Source organism: Lepisma saccharinum, chromosome 15 (genome assembly GCF_977018435.1).
Source record: "Lepisma saccharinum chromosome 15, izLepSacc3.1, whole genome shotgun sequence".
NCBI classification, from domain to species: Eukaryota; Metazoa; Arthropoda; class Insecta; order Zygentoma; family Lepismatidae; genus Lepisma; species Lepisma saccharinum.
In genome coordinates, this window is record NC_139243.1 from 42215026 (window position 1) to 42239476 (window position 24451).

Here is a 24451-nt window from a genome sequence, read left to right on the forward strand (position 1 = left end):
TGTCTGATGTGAAAAATTTGATCTGTAGTTGATTTGTTGCGTTTAAATCCACATTGATAATCACCTATAATTTCATTAGCATATGGGGTTAGTCTTGTTAAAAGAATGTTAGATAATATTTTATATGTTGTTGAGAGTAGAGAAATTCCACGGTAATTATTGCAGTTCATTTTATCACCTTTTTTAAACACAGGAACAATTATGGATTCTTTCCACTGTTGAGGGATTTCTTCTTTATTCCATATTAAACAAATTAATTTATGAATTTGACATATTAATGAATTTCCACCATATTTAATTAACTCAGCTGGTATTAAATCAATGCCAGGTGCTTTGTTATTCTTTAGCCTTTTAATAGCATCTTTAACTTCAGTCAAGTTAGGTTCTGGAACTAAAGGTTCTGCTGTGTGTACTTCATTTACTTCTGATTTATCTCCTATATGAACATTTAAAAGGTCATTAAAGTAGTTCTTCCATCTATTTAGAATATCGTTTGGGTCAGCTAGAAGATCACCATCTTTATCTTTTATCAAGTTTACTTTAGGTTGCCACCCCTTTCTAAACTCATTTACACCTTTATATAAATCTCTGATATTTTTATTTTTGCTGTTTGTTTCAATTTCGTTAATTTTGCTTTTCAAGTAATCTCTTTTTTTTACTTCTAAACGTGCGGTTAACTTCTCGATTTATTCTATTATAATTGTTTAGATTTGTATCATTAGAGTTATTTAACCACTGATTTCTTATTTCTATTAGATTATGACATTCATTATCAAACCATGGCTTAATTTTTCTCGGTTTATGGTATCCTATACTTTCTTTAGCTGCTGATTCTATTGCATTACGTATGTGCTCCCAATTCTTATTTACGTCTGTTTCATTTATATTTTCATCATCATTTAAATCCTGCAAAACATCAAATCTATTTGACAGTTTAATTTGGTAATCTTTCTTAATTCTTTCATCAGTAAACTTTCCTGTATCAAATTTTAGAACTTTTAGATTTTGTTACTTATGATTTAACACTGAGAGTCTTTCTCTTAATTTAGCAATTACTAAATAATGGTCACTGGCACAGTCAGCACCTCTATGTGTACGAACGTCAATTATACTAGTATGCCTTCTCTTATCAATGAGAATATGATCTATCTGATTATGAGTTTTACCATCTGGAGAAGACAAGGTATATTTATGGATATCTTTATGTTTAAAAGTGGTACTTTTCACAATTAAATTCTTTGAGGTTGCAAAAGTAATCAATCTTATACCATTATCATTACTTAATTCATGAAGACTTTCTTTACCAATCGTGGCTTCTTTGCCAATCTGTGCATTACAGTCACCTAACAGAATTTTCATATCATACTGAGAAAATTTATCAAAGACCTGTTCTAACTCTGTATAAAAATCATCTTTAGTATTATCATCTTTATCTTCCGTTGGTGCATGTATGTTTATTAAAATAATTTTACACCACCTACCCTGTAAAACTGCATATGATATCCTATCATTAATAAATTCTACTGTTTTAAGAGCCGAGATAATTCTATTATTTATGAAAAAGCCTGTTCCAAAATTATGATTTTCAGTACCACCATAGAAAAAAGTATAATTTTTAGTTTTACAATTCCCTTCTCCTGGCCACCTAACTTCCTGGACAGCTACTACATCTAATTTATACTTAACTATCTCATTAACTGTACACTGAAATGCCCCAGGCCGGTGAAGGCTCAGAACATTCCAGGTGCCTAATTTAATATCCTTATTCCTAACGTAGATCTTATCCTTAGTCCAGAGACCTCCCAAAGTAGTCCCCACCCGGAGATCCGAACGGGGACTATTTTACCTCCGGAATATTTTACCTTGGGAACATCCATGGCCTTATATTGCTGATTCTTGACATGTCTTTTTACAGTGCAGAGTTGTCAGCTCTACGCCTAACCCCCAATATGAATGGAGGAACTACTACACAAGACGAACACAAACACATTAGACAGCACAACTACTATACAAGACACACACAAACACATCACAACTACAGCACAATATAAACACAAACACACCACAACTACTACACAATATAAACATAAACAAACTACACACCACAACTACTACACAAGACAAACACAAACAAATTAGATAGCACAACTACTATGCAAGACAAAACAAACATACTAGACAGCACAACTACTACACAAACATACTAGACAGCACAACTACAACATAAGACACATCACCGATACTACACAAGACAAACAGAAATACATTAGACAGCATAACTACTACATAAGATAAACACAAACACAAAACCAACTACCCAACAATTTGTGAGGAATGAAATATTTGCAATGCACATAATGTGAAAACTATACAAAGATGTTAATGTAATGTCTGTTTACTTGTGGTTACACACGGTAGTGGTGTCCGTATCATCCTTATGAGCGGCCACCACTGATCAAGACATTATACTTATACTGAATTTTTCTCTTCCATTAAACGAGTATTGAAACAGTCTACATCACATTATTAAACACTATAAATTATTAATGTTATGAATAAAAGGGAGGAGGGCGAGAAGGGCTAAATAATAAGTGAAAAGGAAACACTCACCTCAAAGAAAAACTTCAAATTTTCGCGGATGTGTGCCACATCATCAGGAGAAGAAAAGTTCGTGAAGATATTGACTTAGACAGGAAGATAACATGGCCTACAACATTGCCAGATCCAGAAAAAAAGGTTGCTAGTGCCACAAAAAATTGTTCTTTCGCCAGGCTTGTCGGGAACTGTGAGTGGTGGAGGCAAAGGATGGGGCATTGCTGGGTGGCCTTGTCCAGGCCAGGGGATGTAGTTGCACTCATGGCTGATATGTAGGCCCTCTCCCATGTTTTGTGTACTGAGGTGTTGATGGATTGGGGCAAGGGGTGAATGATCTCTACCCAGAAGCAGTCATTCAAGGGGATATTTTGGTGGTTGGTGTACACAGGATCAGCAAAGTCCAAGTTTTGGGTGGAGGAGTGGTCGTTGTTGATGCGGAGGTTGAACTGATTAATATTATGTGTACAAAGTGGGCCAAAAGTCATGATGAGATATTGTATTATTATTGTGAACGAAAAATGTGGTAATCAGTACAGTGTACTGAACTGAATAAGATCCATTAATAATAAGCAGAAACAAAATACTAACTTTATTCGGGTAAATTACTTATAAAGGTTCTATGAATTTCAGTGGCCTATGCAATCATCCACACCAGAACGTGTTGTTCCACTGCTTGGTTGGTTCCCAGTTCACTTTGCTTCCTTGCAAGCTGCTAGGGGCGCTGGTTTAGTATCAGGGTGGCTACTCTAGGACCATGATAAAATTCAAGTATAATTGCCGGTAATTTCAAGGCGACTCCCCCACAAACATACATATAAATTATAGGATATACAAATTTATAATGTTATTAAAAGTAAAAATAAATTACTAACTTAAAATATTATTATTATTAATTACAAAAAAATTGTTACTTTTTCTATATCAGATATTATAAAGTAGCAAACTACGTCCTTTACTAACTGGTTAAAGATGCTAATAAATTATGAAATAATTGAAGTGGTTTTATTATGTGTAAGTTTTTATTAAGTTTATGTTTTAAGTTAATATAAATCTATCAAATTTCATAGTTATTATTGTTTTACTTACTTACTTACTCCTTTGGCGCTACAGTCCTTGCAGGGCCTTGGCCTCCTTCACGACGAGCCTCCAGTCGTCTCGATTCATCGCCTTCCTCCTCCGTCTCCGGACTCCCAGTCTTCTCAGGTCTCCCTCTACATCATCGAGCCATCTTTTCTAGGTCTTCCTTTTCTTCTTCTTCCACCTGGTCCTCCTGTTAACACCTTCTTTGGCACTCTACAATCTTCCATTCGCCATACATGTCCCAGCCATCTAATTCGTCCACACTTGATCTCTGTTACAATATCTGAATTATTACATAGTTCTTGTATTTCCACGTTTGTTCTCATCCTCCAAAACTCCTCCTCTCTCACCGGCCCAAAAATTCTTCTCAACATCTTCCGCTCCCATCTTCTTAGTAACTCTTCGTCCTTTTCCACTAACGTCCAAGTTTCTGTTCCATATGTCACTACTGGGCGTACACTTGTTTTGTATATATTAATCTTGTTTTTTCTGCTTATGTCTTTGGAGGAGAAGACTTTTTTGAGTCCCAGTGCACATCTATTGCCTGCAACTATTCTTGCCTTAATTTCCTCAGATACATTGTTTGTTTTGTTTATTATCGATCCTAGGTACTTAAAGTTATCACATTTTTCAAATTCTTTGTCTCCTACCTTTTTCGTTCTTTCATTAGCTGTGGACTCTTTTCTTGATGCAAGCATGTATTTAGTCTTTTGTACATTGATTTGTAATCCTATATTCTCTGCATTCTCTTCTAGTTTTTTAAATTCGTTGTTTAGTTCTGTTTTGTTTCGTGATATAAGATCAATATCATCTGCATAAGCTAGACACTGACTCATCCTGTTAAAGATTGTACCTCCTGGATTTATACTTAAATGTCTAATTGCCTTTTCCAATGCTATATTAAATAACAGGGTTGACATGACATCTCCTTGTCTTACTCCTCTCTCTATTTGGAATTCTCTTGAGAGTTCTCCTTCAATCTTTACTTTACTTGTTGTATTACTTAATGTCATTCCTGTTAATTTAACTAATTTCATTGGTATTTTCATTTCTTTCATGATTTTTAGGAGTCTTTTTCTTTTGACGCTGTCATATGCCTGTCTGAAGTCTATGAAAAGATGATGCAGGTCTATATTGTATTCATAGCATTTTTCCATTATCATTCTAATTGAATAAATTTGATCTGTAGTTGACCTATTTCTCCTAAAACCACATTGATATTCTCCAATCATCTTTTCAGCTAGTGGTGTGAGTCTTAGCAAATGCTTTGTATGCCATATTGAGGAATGTGATACCTCTGAAATTTTCACATACTGTTTTGTCTTTACTTTTATGTATTGGCCATATAATTCCTCTTCCCCATTGTTGTGGCATTCTTTCTTCTTCCCATATTTGTTTGTATAGTTCTTCTAATTTATCCACTATAATGTTCCCTCCTACCTTCAATAATTCTGCATTTATATTACCTGGGGCTTTATTGTTTGCTAGTTCTCTGATTGCTTCTTTAACCTCTTGCCTTGAAGGGGGCTTAATCAAATCTTTATTAGTCTCTTCCATTTCCATATCAGATTCATCTTCCTCTTCCATCCTCAAGGTTCTTTTTTCCACTCTATCTCCTATATCCTCATTCTCCTTCTCTTGTTCATTCTTATATCCATTCAAAAGTTCACTAAAATACTCTGCCCATCTATTCAAAATACCTTCCTTATCTCCTATCAGATTGCCCTCCTTGTCTTTGCAAAATGCAACTCTAGGTTGAAATCCTTTCTTCTCTTCTTTCAGTTTCAAGAAGTAATCTCTCTTTTCCTTAACTTTCCATGTCGTTTCTATCTCTGCTAATTTTTGCCTGTCGTACTCTCTTTTCTTTTTTCTGCACAATCTAGCAGCCATTCTTCTCTTCTCTTTGAACACTTCTCTACTTCCTTTTGTATTTCTGTTTATAGTCTTTAACCTTGCGTCGTTTCTTTCTTTTATAGCTTTATCGCATTCCTCATCCCACCATTCGTTTCTTCTCGTTGGTTTCTTCTTACCCAGTACCTTTTCTGCAGCTTGTTGAATGCTGTCTCTTATTGCTTTCCATTTTCCCTCTATATCAGAATCTTGCCGTTCTTCTTCTTTCTCTTCCAATCTCTTCTTTAATGTCTCTTTATATCTTACACTGTATCTTTTATATTTTATTTCCTTCGTTGTATCATATTTTTCTTGTTTCTTTCCTTTACTATTTCTATAGCAGGCAATTCGTTGTCTATATTTGATTCTGACTAGAAAGTGGTCAGATCCACAATCTGACCCTCTGCAGCTACTGATATCTGTTATATCTGATGAGTGTCTGTCATCTATTATCACATGATCTATCTGGTTTTTTGTCTCCCCATCTGGTGAAATCCAGGTTTCCTTCTTTATGTTTTTTCTTTGTAGCTGAGTACTTTTAACCACCATTCTTTTACTTACGGCAAAGTCTATTATACGTAGTCCATTATCGTTACTTTCACTATGTAAATTTTCTTTGCCAATTGTTTTTCTAAAAATGTCTTCTTTTCCTATTTTGGCATTTACATCTCCAATTATTAATTTTACATCATGTTGTGGTGCTGTATCGTATACCTACTCCAATTTATCATAAAACTCATCTTTGATCTCGTCATCAGTCTCTTCACTTGGTGCATAGACACAAATTGCTGTGATGTTAAACAGTCTCCCTTTGACCCTCATGGTGCATATTCTGTCATTTATTGGTGTGAAGTCTATTATAGCATTCTTCGTTTTCTTATCTACGATAAACCCTGTTCCATATTTCTTTCCATTTCCACCACTGTTGAACACTATGTGGTTTTCTGACTTGAAAGTGGACTGTCCTTTCCACCTTGTCTCTTGCACTGCCATTATATTGATCCCATATTTCTCAGCAATTTCTTTAACTACTCTCAATGTCCCTGGTTTCTTTAAGGTGCGTACATTCCATGTTGCGATACTAATTGTCCTTTCTTTATTGACCGTTCTCATATTCCTGGTCTGTCCTGGTCGTCTTCTTATAAATCCATCCTTCCGAGGCTCGTCTATTGGCTTCTCAACGGATTGTTCTTTTACAAGGTAAGGGTGTCGGCCTTACGCTCAACCCCCAACCTGGAGGGCCAGGTAAATTGTTTTCAGGGTTTTCTTCCCCTAGCCTTTGTAGATCCCTCTACTAACTACAAGGCAGTAGTCCTGGTTTTGGTCCGCCCTGGGTATTTTAATTGCCCAGTACCCACTATATCTAGTAAGCTTTCCTCTATCTGCCACCTGAGGAGGCGCCCGGTAGGAGACCAGGAACTCCGCCGGGTATTATTGTTTTGCATTCTTGTTTTTCTTTTATTGTGCGTAATGATGTAGATTTGTTAATGATCTCCTGAGAGAGAAATAGCATTGAACACCCACAACTACACTAATTCGTGTATGCATTCGATATTTTTGTTAGTACAGTATATTTGAAATTAAAAGTAATTGCTTATCTTTTGTTTGTTGTAACAAAAACTCTCCCCACGGAATGTTTTGGTGGGGGGATTTTTGAGGGCAAGATTGTTGGTGGGGGAAATCCCCTCCATCCCCCCAGGATTTCGCACCCTGATTGAGACTATCAATGCTTCCCTTCCCGTGGAAAACACATCAGCTTTTTTTAAATCTGTTGATCTGTTGTACAGCGTTGCAGACGAAGTATTGCTGCCAATAAACATCTATAAGTTTAAGGTAATGTGACACCAACAAAGTTGTGCTGTGCTGTCATTACTATTCCTGGTATTAACGTTAAAAGAGTGAAAACGCTATTTTGGGGCACTCTAATGAAAACAAAAAGGTTGTTTCAGTTCAAAAATCTTTATTCAGATGCTCATGAACACAATGTCAAAACCAGGGTATGATTCCTTAGAAAATTTCGAGAAGACTTTTATGAATATAGTAATACGTAACAGGCTCTATGTATAAAATAATATGCATCTGTAAATTTAAACCCATGCATTTGATAGAAAGCGTATTTTACCAACGTGCTGTATTCCCTCGAAGTGAGTGACGAAAGATCGTAGTTCATCTTCTGTGTCTAGCAGAAACCCATCATGTACTTCGAATGTTTCCAACCTCGGCATCTTTCTCATCCCAAGTATTCGCAGCAAGAAATCGGCCTTCCTCTCGATGATATCGAAAACCGTCAAATATTCCAAATTCGGGGAGCATTCCAGAATCGAATGAATAGCCTTTTCTGTTACTTTTCCTTGCAGATTAACAAAGGACAAGTTTTGCATTGTATCGTGTGGAGGAAGAAGGCCGCCATATGAAGTACCACTCCACAAAATGGTGGGGAAGTGTAGATCCAGACGACGCAGCGCTGAACATTGCTGTACACCAGAGATATCAAAAGGTTTTTCAGCACCTGGGTTGATTATGCTGACATTTCTTAGCCTTTCTCTTATTTCTTCTGACAAATTGCTGACAGAGTCGCACTGCAGGATATCACTCGTGTGGTTGACATACATAGACTCAAGAAATATGAAGTGATTGAATCTGCTCAGTGAAAATGCTGATGGGGTATTGGGTTCAAAATTATTGTAGCGTATTTTTTGCAGTTTCGGAAACATTTTAATGATCATGCCAAATATGGATTCTTCCATTGAACGAACCTCGAAGAAGGTTAGGTTGAAGGCATGGGGCGTGAAGGTATCGTTTGTGTTCTTTACTTGGAACCAGTTGTTCCACATATGATGTAAGATCCAGTCATTCCACTCCCCAAACGACTCTAAGTTTGGTATGAGTTCCATAATTGCAAGTCTTGCTTCGAAGTCAGACTCAACCTCGATTTCAATATCTACACGTCTGAGCGTGGAGCACACCGGGCTTTTCTTCCTCTCGTAAAACATCACAGGTTCTCCTTCTGGCAACAGCTCCTCCAGTGGTGGGTAAATTCCAGGAAGTTCCCATAGAGTGCTTTCCCAAACCCTCTTATCTTCTTCCGTTTCTGCAGAGTGTCTTACAAAATTTTGGGTTAAATAGTGAACTCCCTTAGCAGTTATCCTCAAAAACACCTCCAAGTTCTGAAGACAGGTGCAATTCTGCCCAATTATCTTCATGATGGTGTCATCACATATGTCTGTTAATGTCAAATCAATTAAATGCTCAGCACAAATTAACAATAGTTCCATCTGCTCGTAAATTCTTGGTGTGACATGGAATTGGATGGGGTGAAAGCATTCACTCAAAGTGCGCAGTTCCTTTCCCTCCACTGCCGCCAAATTAAAGAAATTGTCAAGATGATCTTGTCGAAAGTCGCAGTCGACTACCAATTTCCTCATACCGATGGAGAACAGTACCTCGTCCAGGTACAAACAGAACGGGTAATTTCCCTGTACATCTTCCATCGAGAGGGTTCTTTCTAAAATTTGTTCTCGTACGGTGACTGGAAGCTGAGAGAAGAATTGCCTCATAGCTCTTTTGTTTTCATCAAAATTGAAGATGTCATTCAGTCTCTTCCTGCAAGAGTATGCGATCCACTTGCGTATCTTCGAGTAACAAATTTCCTGGAGCGGCTGCACAGCTGGAGAAAGGCGACGAAGAACTGAACCTCTGTGAAACACACATCTCGTAGTAAGTGGGATATTCTGTGCCATTCTTCGCTTCCTGTGAAATAGATTGTTCTAAAGTTAGGTTAATCGAGCAACTTATGCAATTTTAGAAGTGCGTAGCTGTCGTTACCTCGGGATCTTGTGAAGATCCCATTTGTTTCTGTAGATTTTAACCTTCGGCGGTAGGGCCTTCTTTTGTAACATAAATGGTCGCTCGCCGAGTGGTTTCTCGTTTAAAAGTTGACTTGTTTATAATTTACAAATGAATACTTATATTCAGAGAGATTGCTACATATTTCGTTTGTGTCTTTAGCTTAAACATGATCATTTTATTTTATTTTATTGTTTCTCGCCATACAATAGCAATGGCAAATGTGTTAAAAATTGAAATTTTAGTTGTATGACTAATCGCGCGGTGTAGTCAGGTGAGGGATAGAATCGGGACGGGATCGGCACGGGAATTTTTTAAAATCCTGACGTTCGAGGCGGGAAAAATTCGCAACTTTCCGAGTAAGTCGGGAAATTTTCGATACAGAAATGGACATTTCCACAAACCTAAAATATGATTTTTAACTTTATCACTGCATCATATTTTACCATTTAAACCAAAGAATAAATGATTCCACAGTTTTCAAAATTCCAAAAAATAGATTTTTTTAATGTAAGAGGTCGCACAACATAAACTTTATGACCAAAATTTACCCCTAACTTAAATTATTTTCTTTAAGAAGGCGTGTGAATGTAAATAACAAAATATAGTACTATGTATTTCAGTATAATAACTGTATTGAAATGTGGGGGACTAAAGTGCGCTGCATATTCGCTCACCTGGTGGACCGAATACAACAGCTTCTCGAAGGAAGGATGTAATAAAATTATTACAGGAATAAAACTCATTAATTTTATTAGTTTATAAGTTTTCTATAATGACAATCATAACCATTATTATGTTTATTATTTCTACTATTTTGAGTTTTATGAGTCTAAATCGCGTACCTCGTAAAAAAATTTCTGGCTACGCCTATAGTAATGCACGACATTCTAATAAAATAGAACAGTGCTCTTAGTAATTTGCACTTTTACATAACTTTCACAGACCAAGTTCATTGTTTTTCTAGCTTATCATTGATGTGGCCTCGCCATCCAAATCGCACCCAACCAAGTCCCCTTTTTTCAGTCGTGGGTACATTGGGTCATCTGCTACTCGTATTTGTGCACAACTTATAATTCTTTCTTTTCCCTTGTGATATCATCAACACTGACCAACTACGAAATTCGGGCGGCTCGGCTCTTGTAACTCACAAGATGGAAACTTGTTGTTTCTGCGCAAGGCAACGGTGAACTGTTATTTGTAATGTTAACTCGGCGGAGGAAACTGTAGTAAAGCGCTGACAGTGGTAACAACCACTTCCGATTCTAGTCATTACGTTTATTTTACAATCAACTTATTTCATAGCAGACACAGACACGCCCTAACACCAAATGAAGCCAACACAACGCGCAGACGACAGGACGAGCCGAACCACGACGTCACAACATGGCGCAGGTGTGTTTTGTGCGCAACGCTTGGCTCGAAAATTGGAAAGTCAATTTTTTACCTAAAAATTAACGCACATGAACGTGGAAAATTGCAGGGGTTATTTGTCGATGGTATAGATTTTTAAAAAAATAGTGGAAATGTCCATTGTTCAAAATTTCCCAAAGCTCTGGAAATCTCGAATTCTACACGTCCATTTTCACCTTAAGTGCTTGTTTTTGCATTCCTGGAAAAAACCTAACAATTTCCGGTAAGTTCCAGACATTCGAGAATTAACCACTTTCATAAATGACCATTTTGAATTTCCAACCGAAATGTCGCGAAGTCATTTCCCGAAGTTGGGATCGGAACAGGAATTTTTTCCATGATCCCGGTAATGACTTTTCGGAATCCCGCACACCCCTAGCGCCAAGAAAAACGTGTACTTCTACTAATATAGTTAGATGTAGACGTAACAAAGACACCTTCAACACAACACATGACACCACACAATCCACTGCAGGTGGGAGAAGTAAAGAAATGGCGCCCATCACCTGTACATCCACATTTTTTTCCACTCTGTGCCGCGACCGCCGGAGGGTTAAAACGAAGGACATGCACCCAGTAACTCATAAAGTGGCGTGCCGAGTACAGATTCGAATAGAAATTACTTATGTTTGTGTTGAGAATATGTAAAGTCGAATGAACAGGAAATCTTAAACGTTAAACGGTATGAAATTGCAAATGTACACGATCATTATTTATTATTATTATTATTTGTATTGTTGAGATTAAATAAATACAGAATGTCCCACCGCTCCTCCTCCTTTCCTTTCTCGCAAGCCACAAACACGTGTTTACACTTCCCACGTTGCTTTCATGCTTTCTCTTCACCACAGAATAGAAATATCATTCTGCCCCTCGATCAGGAGCGGTTTCTGATATTGTTGCAGTGTTGCACAACGACCGGATATTTTATCATTAAATTTCATTCTTTTTGTTAGTATTTTTTCATTGTTTTCCTATTAAATATATTGAACATACACAAATAAATTTACCCTTGATTGCTTCAAAAAAGCTAATTCCATTATGATCCGTTAAAAAGAAGAAAGCAACCTGCAAGATTTCACAGTATATGAGTAGACGTAGAGGTCGACGTTGCAGCGCCGAAGCAACAGCCTGGCGGCCGGATCTCTTCAGCGAGGAGTATTGGAGCGAAGTTCAACGTTATTGCACGAAACGCACGGAATGCGACTTTTGGGACAGCATAATGAAACTCACGAAACGCACGGGATGCTGGTTTGTTCCGTGAAAATCGTCTGCTCCTTGCAGACAAAGCGCGTGCTGATGGATTCAAACTGCACTAGTTCGGAAAATGTATTATAATTTTAACAGATAGCGATATGAAGCAACATGCACAAGATAAGTATGCCTTGACCGTTCTTAGAATGTGATTAAAATGAGTAACAGTGGCCATAATAGAGTTTATTTTTGCCATAAGGACATTCCTTCCGCTGACGCCATGCGGAAACTTTCTCTAAACAAAACGCTGCGCCTGCGCTTTCGCCTAGCGTGTCCCATAAGTCTGTAAAATAACTGGTTTCACCAGATTCACGAGCCTAGTTATTTTCGTTGAATGCGTTCGTTTCGTTAAGACTTTCGGAACGCACCCATGATGCTTCGTGCAGCTATCGAAGTTCCACACTCGCAACTTCACTGTCAGATTAAACAAGATGTGGTGTAGTGCTTAGCGGCACCACCTTTCGGATCGTGTTGTGTTTTGTAATACGAGTTCGAGTCCTGGTCACGGGTATTTTTTTTTCTTGTCAATTACTTATTACGTGTGTTGCATTCAATTCACGCTTTATTGTTGAATGATCTTCTCGGATAAATATTACTGTAAATTTTAAAATTATTTTTACTCGTACCTTCATATTTTTAGAAGTTTAGAAAGCTTGCTTACTATTAACATGTTGTTTTTTCGCTCAACAACATGCATAGAGAGGTACAAAGCATGCAGTCAAATGTACAATATTTACATGTTAATAATAATAATAGTGTTTATATCAACAAACAGGTATTATTAATGTCTCGACTTTCGAGTTCTTCACGCTTCTTCTACAAGAAAGTATCTGCACTTGCGCCTCATAACATCATTTCCCCCACGTGGAATTGGCCTTTATTAGAAGAAAAACAAATTTGTAGTGCTGTCTTTCGTTAATTTATTTCGTAAGCATACAAAATGGATACGCAGCCATTGTTCCTATAGTTTCACATGCAATAACGTTCTTTCGAGCGCGGCGTGCTTGTAGTTCTACATTTAAACGCCAGGCTGTGTGCCAGCCGACGCGGTTTGAATCTATACTAACAGATGGCGCGCAGATCGATTTCCTGTAATTTCCGTGCTTCAGAATTGCCAACACACTGTTTCGGAGAACGAACCATGGTTTAGTTAACTGGCAGTTACTTTCATATTGAAAAACCCGGTGTTGGTTAAGACTGGCTGTTATCTCCAACTGACAGTTAGTTAACAGAGAGATTAACAGGACATTGAAAAACTGGCCCTTAGGCAACACGATAAACCGCATGTTACAACAACAGGTCTAGGCGACACGGTAAGCCACACGTCTCTCTCATACTGAACCCTTTTCCCCAATAGCTTGCAACGTGTTGCCGTGGTTTGTTGTTCGCGCATGCGCGATGCAATGAGTGTCTTGCTTTAGGGAGATTACGCACCAAAGCGACAAGCGGCACGCGACACTTATCGTTTGAGGCTTTCACCAACCGAACGCTAGCCTGTGCTTCCCGTCATGCCGCTACGATGTGAAATGTTGCTCTTCATTGGCTCGTTTCCAAGTGAAATGTGTCGCTTCGGTATGAAAGTTGTCTTGGACAGAAGGACCCGTGTCGCTTTGGTGTGAAATCTTCGTATCGTTTGTCGCGTGTCGCTTTGATCTAAAATCTCCTTAAGGAAACGGTGCAGTCAGAGCTTGTGTCCCTACGGTTCGAAAGGCTGCATTGACGGCTCGCGTCCAAGCGACATTTGTGGTTTGTCGCCTCAGTATGAAATATCTCTCAGGATACTATTTATATTCTACTAACATAAAAAAATAAACTCTAGTACACAATCCAACACCTGACGTCCGGAATCACATTGCGATGTTTCTTTTTGTGTTACCCATGTTATTTATTTATTAATTTTATTTTACTTTTGTTTCCAAATTAATGACATTTCGTGACTGCAAATCACTCCACAAATATAACTGTTTCCATCAATTCACGTATAGCCTTTCAAGACAGACAAATCTACACAATATATTCCAAATACTAACTAAACCGCATTACTTTCATAAGAAAATTAGCACCTGTGCTGATCGCACTGCCATCTATGTTGTCATCGTCTCGGGAACCAGTTTCTTGGGTCGTTTTCCACACTACGTTATTCAAGGCGCTGTAGTCTTAGAGAATTCACATCGAAGAAACTCGCGACACGCAACACGCGACATGCAACACGCTTAGAAGCCAACACTCAGTAATCAATGCAAACTTTCGAACCGAAGAGACACAGCAAGATGCGCGTGTCGCTTATGTGCCTCTCAGAATGTGCCGTTTTCTCAATACCGTGCATCGTGTTGCTTCAGTTTGTTGTCCGCGCATGCGCAGCGAATGCTTCATTTTAACTAGCTGTATTTAGACTCTAGAAGAGAGCACAACCTGCATTATGTTTGATCCTCTAATTTGTTGATATAATAAAGTATCGATATGTACAATGTTTTAACAATGTTTTAAGATTTAAACACAACGTTCATTTCGCTTTATCAAGTTTTTTGATGCAGTTATCTATCGGATGTAATTTGCCATCAACATCGTGAAAAGAGGCCATGTTTTGGCTATTATTTGAAAAAGTCAGCTTAAGGAGGTACTTTAGTCCAAACTATATTAGTCAACATGGTAAAGTACTCTAGTACATTGTTTTTCAGCCAGCGGGCCGCGACCCGATACCGTGCCCTCGTATCAACTATACTGAGCTGTGAAATGTTCTGCTGAAACTGGTTGACAACTATCATAATCCCAATATCATGTTAGAGTTGTGAGTTTTCGTTTTTTAAGTCCATTTTATGTACAAATAGACTAATCAGAACTGGATCTGCCCGGTGCCTCCCCGGTTATCGAACCCGGGATCACTTAATTACAAGGAGACGACGTTACCACTTTGTCTTCAATACTTTTATATTTGTCAACAATCCTACACACGTAATCAAACTAGGGGTGTAAGGAGTGATCCTTCCTCGTTCCACGTAGTACGCCCAATAGTCAACCTCACTTCCACGTAGTACACCCTGGACTTCAAACTAACGAGGCTCTGGCGACTGGTCCCATGAGCAGTATAATTCTGTGTCGTCCTGTGTGCTGAATGCCTCTTAACAGCCTCAGCTTTTAACCAATCAGAAAATTTTATTATTTTAATATTTTAGTTACGACACGACATGACAATTATGTTCGTTTAGTTATGGTAAGAGGCTGGACCCCGTATAAAGTGACGGGTGCAAATTAGCCTAAGTGCTGACGCACCCAAAATTTTAAATTCAAATTCATATATTAAAATTCAAAACGTAATCAAACTATTATTACTCTTATGATTATGCTAGAATTTATTTATGAATATTTAATTTCATAGGTATATGTTAATTCATGCATAAAATCTTCAATACTGTAAAGATTTAAGAGGAAAATTCTTCGGCTAAGGGCATTGACTTAAAAAGTATACCGTGACATGGTTTCAAGAAGGTTGAGAACCATTTCTCTAGTGTTTAGGTATTCGCTTTATTAAGGCTGAAAAGTCTAGCGTATACAGTTTGATTTCAGTGCATATTATTTCTCAGTTTTCTCGTGCACAACATGCCTCTCCCAAGTTTCAATAACTTGAACAAATTTTACAACGCAGTTTACATGTAACAATGTCTCTTGTTACGTTATTTTCGGGTGACTAATAAACTGATTAATGCAATTATATCAGTACCATCATGCAAACTGAGCAAAGAAACCAGTGTCGCTTGCCGCGTGCATCTTGTCTCTTCGGTGTGAAGCACTCGTGTCGCGTGTTGCATGTCGCATGTTGCGGGTTGCGTGTTTCTTCGGTGTGAATTCTCCCTTACTGTCCCGTGTCGTAGAGCAACAGACAAAATGTCCATGTTAGGCAAGGATAAAAATTTTCCTTTGGGGAGAATTTTAACCTAATTTACTGACCTTACCACCAATCACCAATCTAAAAAATGTTTCAAATATAACTTATCGTATATAAATGGAGTGCTAGTTATTTTCCCTGATGTTGTGGCGTGGGCGCTGGACTAATTGTCTATTGTCATAGTTGCGATATTTTGTGTACTGTTGTTAAGTCGTGTTACCAACCGGTACCAGTGCTTGAAAATTGGAGCAATTAAAATTGTTCAAAATACTGATTAATATTATTGGGTGAGTATTCCAGGCCAATTAGAAGCATCGATTTATCAGAGTTTCCTTCAAAATATTCAACAGTTGAATCAGAACATTAAAGTACTTCTTACGTAACACACACACACACACAAACACACAAAAATCTGCTCAATATTGTTGCCGAATATATGGAACTTCATTCAAAATCTGCATGAAAATTATTAATTATACTCCTCAAAAATGTCACGTGGCATTTTGCGGATTCTGCGGAAGACCAAAACATCCGAAAAGTATCGGTCGCCTGTGCGTATCGGCGAACAAAATACAACCAATACTTTCCGATACCGATACATCGACATCGGCTCAGCCCGAATATAAATACATAAACAATTATAAATATATACATAATTACATTATAAATATATAAAGTTAAAATTATATATAAATATTATGCTATATATTCGCTGCAACCACCAACATTCCGAACCACGAGCCGCCACTGCCCTCGATGCTTCTTTCCAATAATAGATTCGATTTCAATAACATGTGCTTTGATTGGTCAGGCTGTGTCCGTAAGGTACGAAATACAGACTTGAAGAATGGTCTTCACAGAAGTGACGTCAACTAGTGCGGATCGAAAGCGCCGAGTACAAAAGCAATCGAGACCATATCTCGGAGTACGGTTGGTTCCAGACTTGGTCACCTGATTTCCGCACACGTTGTTCATTTGTTTGAAATCAAGGAGGTAGAAAGCCAGTAAAACGCGTTTAGGCCAGCAAGTTGTTGGTTGAAGTTCTCCTAATGTGTGGAAATGTAAGTATAAGGACATTTGAAAATGCTATGTGATTTCTATGGTGAAAAACAAGTGTTTAAAACGCAGAGAAAACAACGAGTCCTCAGTTTTATCTACTGATCGTATTTGGCGCTGCAGTCGAAGTGCAATTCGGAAGACTTTCATTTCCTGTCCACGACTTCAAGACCGCATTGTAAGACCATACTCGGAGGATGCTGGCTTAGTAAGGTCTTGCACCTTTCGGACACGGCCTTAGTCTTGGATGTCGTTATTTAGAACCGTTCCTAAATATAAATTCTTGGACCTAACCTTTCATAACAATGACGTTCTCTCTGACGTCATTTACTTTTAAGCGTTCAATTCAACGACTTGTTCGTGGTTTATTTGATCGTGTACAGTGTCTCTCAAAAGTTTTAGGACAACGAAATTTTAAACTAGGCAACCCAATTTACACAAGCAGTTGGAGGGTTGAGTGCAGATTTAGGCTCAATTTCAGGGTTGCCACATGCACAATAGATATTTATAAAACACGCGAAAGAAATTATCACTTAAACTATTGAATGTTGAGCTGGTGCCTACCTAGCCGCCTCTGATGAAATCTACCATTCTTCAGATTCTCTTTAAAATTCGACTCTGGTCACTTGTAACGTGCTTGGTGCAGACACTGTGCATCGAAGCAGAGTGTTTTGCGATAAGAAGCGGCCTTGAATAGCGTGAGTGAGTCACTTTGATCGCGAGCAAGCTAGACTACCAAGCTTGTCTGCCTTTGAAAACCAAGTCATTTTTTTTCACGGTTTCCGAACGCGATTGCTATTGTAGAAGTATATATTCTCTCAAAAGAGCAAGAAAGGAAATTCGACCAATGTTCTCCCGTCGTTTAAAACCAAATATTATCTATTAAACGAAAAGTTCACGATTGTCAATAAACGGTTTAACCTATCTGAGCATAAATACTAAATTTAATAGAAAGGTTCTCCAAAATTTCTCTTCCACTGTCTACGTAAGGTCAGTACCCAGGGGAGGGGCCATGTGGGCCATGCTTCCCCCTCGAACCCTAAAATATTTAACTGTGAACCTATAAATAAATAAATACGAAAATAACATCGTCGGTTTTTGAAATGTGTAAAAATTTCAATTTTGCTATTGTATAAATGAATCTGTTTCTTGCGCAAAAGTCTTCAAGCTGCAATATTGGGTGGTTTTAGTTTTATAATCATTGATGCAAGGCTACCAGACGTCCGATTCACCGATTTAGTCAGGACAGTGCGTTACTTTCAATCCCTGTCCCGACTTTTTCGAACTGCAATCGTGATGCGAAAATGAATGTCTCTTTATTATTGTTTTTTTTTTTGTTAACTCACAATTAGACATGTTCATTATTGTATGAATAATTCTAAGTACGCAACATAGAATTATCATGACTTTTTAATGGCGTTCGCACTATTTGAACTATTTTGTAATATCTGTCTGTCTGTCTGTGTCTCTCTCTCTGGTCTACGTCAATGACAGAAATGCAAGCAATATTCTTATTTATTTTTAACCCAATTAAAGGAAAGTGTAAGCATTTAAAAGAAATAAGAAAGATCATCACTGTTGCTCTTCCTTAGAAATTGTTGTTCTTCGAGGAAGAAAAATTAGAAGGATTTAGTCCAGCACCTTAACACAGTGTCCCACGAGTCTCTCTTGACTAACACCGTCAAATGTGAAGTGATTTTATGAATAAAATTTTCCGCCTGTTTACGTATAACGTTGCACAGATTTGGTAGTTCGCAAACGGTGTAATTATTTCGTGTTATCTTACGCAACAGCAAATACATTTCATAAGACTGTTCTGGACACAAGACTTGCATCAGTAAACAAGCATTTTGTCTGTTACAGTATCACAGGAAAAGAACATCGTCCTGTAATATTCAAGCCTCTAGATATTTTCCATTAGTAATGTCTAATCACAATAAGAAGTTAGAAGAAATAACTCGCATTTTCACAACTACCAATATTCTCGTTTTTAATTACTTCGAAAATTATTTCTCGAAGATATCGGTTATATTACAAGAACGCAAATCAAAATTAAAGTAAAAGTTCAACTACACGTATACCAAACGACATTTACAATATTGGAGGGACAGAATACTTAAAAAAAATATTGTTTCATTCGAAGGTAAAGGCGTAGTGTAGTGGTTCTTCTACCTGGTGTAAGGAGCTAAAGGTTGTAGGGTAGTGGTTACCGTTCAGGATTGTCGTTCTGATGGTCGTAGGTTCAAACCAATCCGCTGGCAGAAAATTTTCGTAAGTTTTAGACATATCCCATTGTGTTCATTGTCCACGCCGTGAGAAACGGAATGATTCAGTTTGGAATTAACGATGGGGGGAGGGGAAATATTGAATTACAAAATCTCCATTTCAACGAACCGAGAAGTGGAGAAAACTTGAATAATTCTTATAAATATTAAAAATTACGTTCATTTTTTTAGTGGTGTAATCGCAGGTAAAATCAAAGATCTTGCATGGAAGATTTTAATTTGCTCTGAACTCAGCCAAAAGGCATTTCGCACCGATCTAATATATTCTCCAATACATTTCAAAATGTTATTGAATGTTTCATGTCGATAATTTGACCAATGCGTCCATTCTTGACGCTCAGACGATATTTTCTGCAACTACCTCTTCTCTCCAGTTCCTTCTCCTTCTTCTCTCCCCTCTTTCAGTTCTGCTTTTATCTCATATCGCCTTCCCTACTTTTCTCGCATCTTAACTCCATCCCACTCTTCTCCACTCCTCTTATCTCCTTCCTGTCTTAGATTTCCGACTCCACTGCACTATTCTCTCTTTTTTCGTTCTTCTCTTTTTCTTTCCTTTACTCTACTCTCCACTTCCCTCTTCTCGTCTCCTCCTATCCTCTCCTCTCGTTTTCCTCCTCTTTTCTCTTCTTTGTTCTTTTTTCCTCATCTCTCCTCGAATCTTTTTCCATTCTCCTCACTACATCTCCTCTCCTCGTCTATCCTATCTTTCTTCTCTCCTCTATTTTAACTCTTCTCCTTTCGCTTTCTCTTTCTCCTCTCCTTTGTGACCTTTCGTTTCCTCTCACCCCTTTTCCTTACTGTAGACTCATCAGCGATGAAATACTAGAAAACCTATTTTTTTCTTTCAGAAAGAATTTTGTAATTTGCGATATAATAGTGATATTTTTAATAATTTTATACAATAATACTTGTTTATATTTCTTTCGCGTGTTTTATAAATATCTATTGTGCATGTGGCAACCCTGAAATTGAGCCTAAATCTGCACGCAACCCACCAACGGCTTGTGTAAATTGGGTTGCCTAGTTTAAAATTTCGTTGTCCTAAAACTTTTGAGAGACACTGTACAAGGCGCTTCATGAATAGTTTCAATCTTTAATTTTTGTATCAGGACGCGTGATATTTCGTCTAGTCACATCTAATCCTTTATTGCTATTATTAATAATGTAGTAGATGTTTTGCTACGTGTATTGTTGTCAATGACAAGGAAGAAGAGTTTTGGGCTAAGTTTTACAATACCGGATAATTCCCTGATTTTCTTCATATTTCAGATACTCAATAATTTAGGGTTCCTAATCACGAATCGGCACTTATTATTTGGCGGTCACGTGTGGAATTTCGAAAAAAGAGGGTCCGTGATCGCAACCGACAATGTACGATTGCTCATTATGAAACTAACATTTTTTTTACGGTGCCCCACAAATCATTCACGCTTAGCCCCAAAAACTATTCACGCATGGCCCCACAAACCATTCACGGTAAGGTTAGGTTAGGTTAGGTTAGGCAAGGCAAACATAGTTAAAATTTGGGGTCGTAAAGTAGTGGAAACACATAATCATACGATTGCTCATTATGAAACTAACATTTTTTTACGGTGCCCCAGAAACCAATCACGCATAGCCCCACAAACCATTCACGGTAAGGTTAGGTTAGGTTAGGCAAACAGTTAAAATTTGGGGTCGTAAAGTAGTGGAAATACAAAATCATCCGGTAAATAATGAGCAATCGTACATTGTCGGTTGCGATCACGGACCCCTTTTTTTCGAAATTCTACACGTGACCGCCAAATATTAACTGCATATTCGTGATAAGAAGCACTAAATTATTGAGTATGCGAGATATGAAAGAAATCGGGGAATTATCCGGTATTGTAAAATTGCTACGAGTTTTGGAATAAATAAAATGCAAAACTTTTCATTGCACGCTTTTATGAAGGGCACCTTACTGGAGGTGAAGTGATCATCATCACACTGCAGCCGCCTCTGCCAATACCACAGTTTTTTTCTTAGGAAAGCAAATCCACAGGATCTTTAAAATATTAAGCATTGTTTTACGAGCGGGTTGAGAAAAACTTTGATCGACAAATTGTCAATAGTGAAAGCTGGAATTGTTATGGCAGTGAGACAACTTGAAGCTGCCATATCGCTGCATTGCCATCGAGCAATATCGGTCAAAGCGTTTCTTGAAAGTGGACAAAACACTATGACATTCATAAATTATCTTTAAGATTTCGTCAGTTGACTTTTCCTAATAAACGAGAATATACGTGCGCTTTCCAAATCTAGTCTTCATTTGCTTAGTGTGAAGCTTTCACCGAATTTGAAGTCATTTTTAATTCACCAGTCTGATTCCCGCCGGTGAATTCTGGAAAGGGCGGGAAAATACATTTGGCACAGTAATTTCAGCATAAACTCTGAAAACCGAGAAACCCGTTATACTTGTACTTACTATGATTCTCGAATGTGTCGGACGGAAGATGGATGATGTATATCCACCACCAGGAGCCTCGCAACGGACATCGACATTATATACCAAGCAACAATCAATACATAATGCTCTCTCGTGTAATGGTGGCGCTTCATTATGTTCTTATGTTCAGGGTCACCGGAACAGCGCCGAAAGGAATTAACAGCAAAATATGAAATTTCCGATAGTCACAAATCGTTATTACGAATGTTGCCAAAGGGGAGATCCAGGGGCGGCTCAAGATAAAATTCTCACCTGGGCGATGTGGATTTTTGCGCCCCTTACTTTCCAGCAGAACCGGACTGGCCCATCGGGCAAAATACCAGTGCGCCCTTCCAAAACATTCGGCGCCCTTTTTTTCTTACTGCTCTGCTCACAACCAGTCACAGATATAGCAGTGGTGAAGAAACCTATTCTTCTTCTCTGCTGCTGCATGTTTAAACTTTAGTAAAACAACCTGACCTTTGTTCTTTTGTTATCTGTGTTGGTAACAACGATCTCAGGGCCTCCCCGATGGCGCAGTGGTAGCGTCGTCACCTTGTAATCAAGGGGTCCCGGGTTCGATACCCGGTGGAGGCACATAGTGGTTCGGTCCCACTTTAAACTGTAGGTTCAGTCACGATTAGCCTTACAACGCACAAAATGGACTTAAAACACCAACAACGATCTCTTCAATTTATTTTTAAAAAAATTGGTATCCCAATTCAGCCTTTACTGTAATGATAGGCCATTACAATAAACGATTTTTTGGGGTGTCCTGTTGAGAAAAAATACCACCGCCTTCTTGGCAGTCCCAGTCCGACCCTGCTTTCCACCCTACCCCCCCATTCCACCCTCAACATTCTACCCTGATCCTCCTAATTTCCACCTTCTACCAATAAAAAAACATGACCATATTTACGTTTTTATGACGAAAATATATTTTTTTTTTAATACTTTAAATCTTACTGTAAAAGAACACGTTTATTGCAGGCACGTGCTTATTTAATTCCTGCATAATGGCATCAAAATGACAGTAATCTCTTGCCTTGTGAACAATAAATACAACAGTTTTTAAAACAAACAGCCAAGTACCCAGTGGAGGCACGGTTTGCCTCCCATTTTAAACTGTATGTCCAGTTCCGATTAACTCTGTGCATAAAGTGGATTTAAAAATAAACTCAAACATACAAACAAATATTACGCTCATATAATCAGAAATAAGGTTTTGTTGTTAATCAAGCACCCCCAAGAAGAGCGTCCCGGTCTATCGGCCCTTAAACCACCCCTGTATTTGGCCAAAGGTTGAATGCCAGATCTATTTAATTATCTCGTCCATTTTATGCTGAGGTTTTATGATTGTTATTACTTTTATTATACTCTTCGGTGGCCGCGGTGGCTCAGTCGGTAACGCGTCTGACTACCATGCTAAAGGTCCCGGGTTCGATCCCCGGCCGGTTCAAATCCGGGAACTTTTCTAACGATGGAAGCGGCCCCGGCGCCCACCCAGCGTCGGATAACATGGGTACCTGGGGAAACCTTGGGGGTAAAGGCGGTCAGGGGCGTGATGCTGATCACATCACTCCCACTCACGACCGGATCAAGAAAGTGTGGGGCGTTACTCCCACACCCCCTATACGCCTTCATGGCGTGGTGCTAAGCACAGGGGAACACTTTACTTTTACTTTACTTTATTATTATACTCTTCTCTAAAACACTACAATCTTGCATTGCAGTGGCGTATACTAAAATTTGATTTGGTTTACAGCAACAATTCTAATTTATTTGTGTTTATTATACATCCCATCCAGATTAACTAGGTGTAATGGGAATAAAGTACTAATGCAAGTAAAATAAAAACAGAAGCTAGACAACTTCAGATTTTCTGGAAATTTTGATAAAATTTCACCCTTTTACCTAAAATTAGACCTGGATTTCCCTTCACAAAGGAAAAGTCCCCTTCATGTATTGGTCTTTTCCACTCTTACGGCGGCCGGTCCCAGTTTCTGGCAAGGGAAGTGGGGAGCGGGGGTTGCGCCGCAGACCAACCAGACAACATCAGTGGCATCGAGAGACACGACGCGGCGGGAAGAAGTACTACGTGAACCTCGTTCTACAGGCTGCTGCGTTTCTTATCGCACTGGATTGGGTCGCTTCCCCGCTCCCCACTTCCCTTGCCAGCATTAGGATCGGCCGCCGTAACAGTAGCAAATATCTTTAGTAACAGTGCCTCTGCCATGCGTGGCACAGAAAGCAGGAAGGAACAAGCAATGTTCTTTCGCCAATGATGTTTGGAGCGGTGCAACTTACCATGCAGGCTGCGTTTTTTTTAATAGCTACTCGCCCACTTCCCCTTCGGCTCCCTCGCCCTCTCTTGATCTAAGAGAGGAGAGAACCAGGGACTGCGAACCGAATTTGAACTCGAACTGAAACATGCTCCAGTTCGACTTATAGTTCGCACTCGAACCTGAACTGAAATGTTTCGCTACATTCTGGTGCACCATAACCCTCCGTATACTTTCAGTTTTAGTTCAGTTCCGGAATGAAACCGCATTGTGAACACTTTTGGTTCGCACCCGAACCTGAACTGAAGTGTTTCGCTATATTCCGGTGCACCATAACCCTCCGTGTACTTTCAGTTTCAGTTCAGTTCCGGAATGAAACCTCATTGTGAACACTTTTGGTTCGCACCCGAACCTGAACTGT

At 38.6% G+C, this 24451-nt stretch overlaps 2 protein-coding genes across 2 annotated transcripts; both read right to left on the reverse strand.

Annotated features, from left to right (window-relative positions):
- Positions 1 to 3806: 3806 nt before the first annotated feature.
- On the reverse strand, positions 3807 to 6678 carry LOC145999221 (uncharacterized). The gene is made up of 3 exons (XM_083136156.1): positions 6284 to 6678; positions 5142 to 5803; positions 3807 to 4783 (listed from the first exon to the last, which is right to left on the reverse strand). The coding sequence occupies exons 1-3, from the start codon at positions 6676 to 6678 to the stop codon at positions 3807 to 3809; spliced, it is 2034 nt and encodes a 677-aa protein (XP_082992282.1).
- An 888-nt stretch (positions 6679 to 7566) lies between these two features.
- Positions 7567 to 21769, reverse strand: LOC145999465 (uncharacterized). Its single transcript, XM_083136429.1, has 2 exons — positions 21749 to 21769; positions 7567 to 9315 (listed from the first exon to the last, which is right to left on the reverse strand). Exon 2 carries the CDS (start codon positions 9303 to 9305, stop codon positions 7653 to 7655), a length of 1653 nt encoding a protein of 550 aa, XP_082992555.1. The 5' UTR covers positions 9306 to 9315; positions 21749 to 21769; the 3' UTR covers positions 7567 to 7652.
- Between the last annotated feature and the right edge of the window lie 2682 nt (positions 21770 to 24451).

Bases quoted from the DNA above. Each gene is read 5' to 3' on its own strand.
- LOC145999221 (XM_083136156.1), bottom strand. From the start codon at position 6,678: ATGAGAACGGTCAATAAAGAAAGGACAATTAGTATCGCAACATGGAAT. The intron at 5,804-6,283 runs GTAGGTATACGA...ATTAAAGAAGAG, and splicing joins GAGTTTTATGATAAATTGGA to ATTGGAAGAGAAAGAAGAAG. The intron at 4,784-5,141 runs GTAATATAAATG...ATCTTTTCATAG, and splicing joins AGCAAACAATAAAGCCCCAG to ACTTCAGACAGGCATATGAC.
- LOC145999465 (XM_083136429.1), bottom strand. From the start codon at position 9,305: ATGGCACAGAATATCCCACTTACTACGAGATGTGTGTTTCACAGAGGT.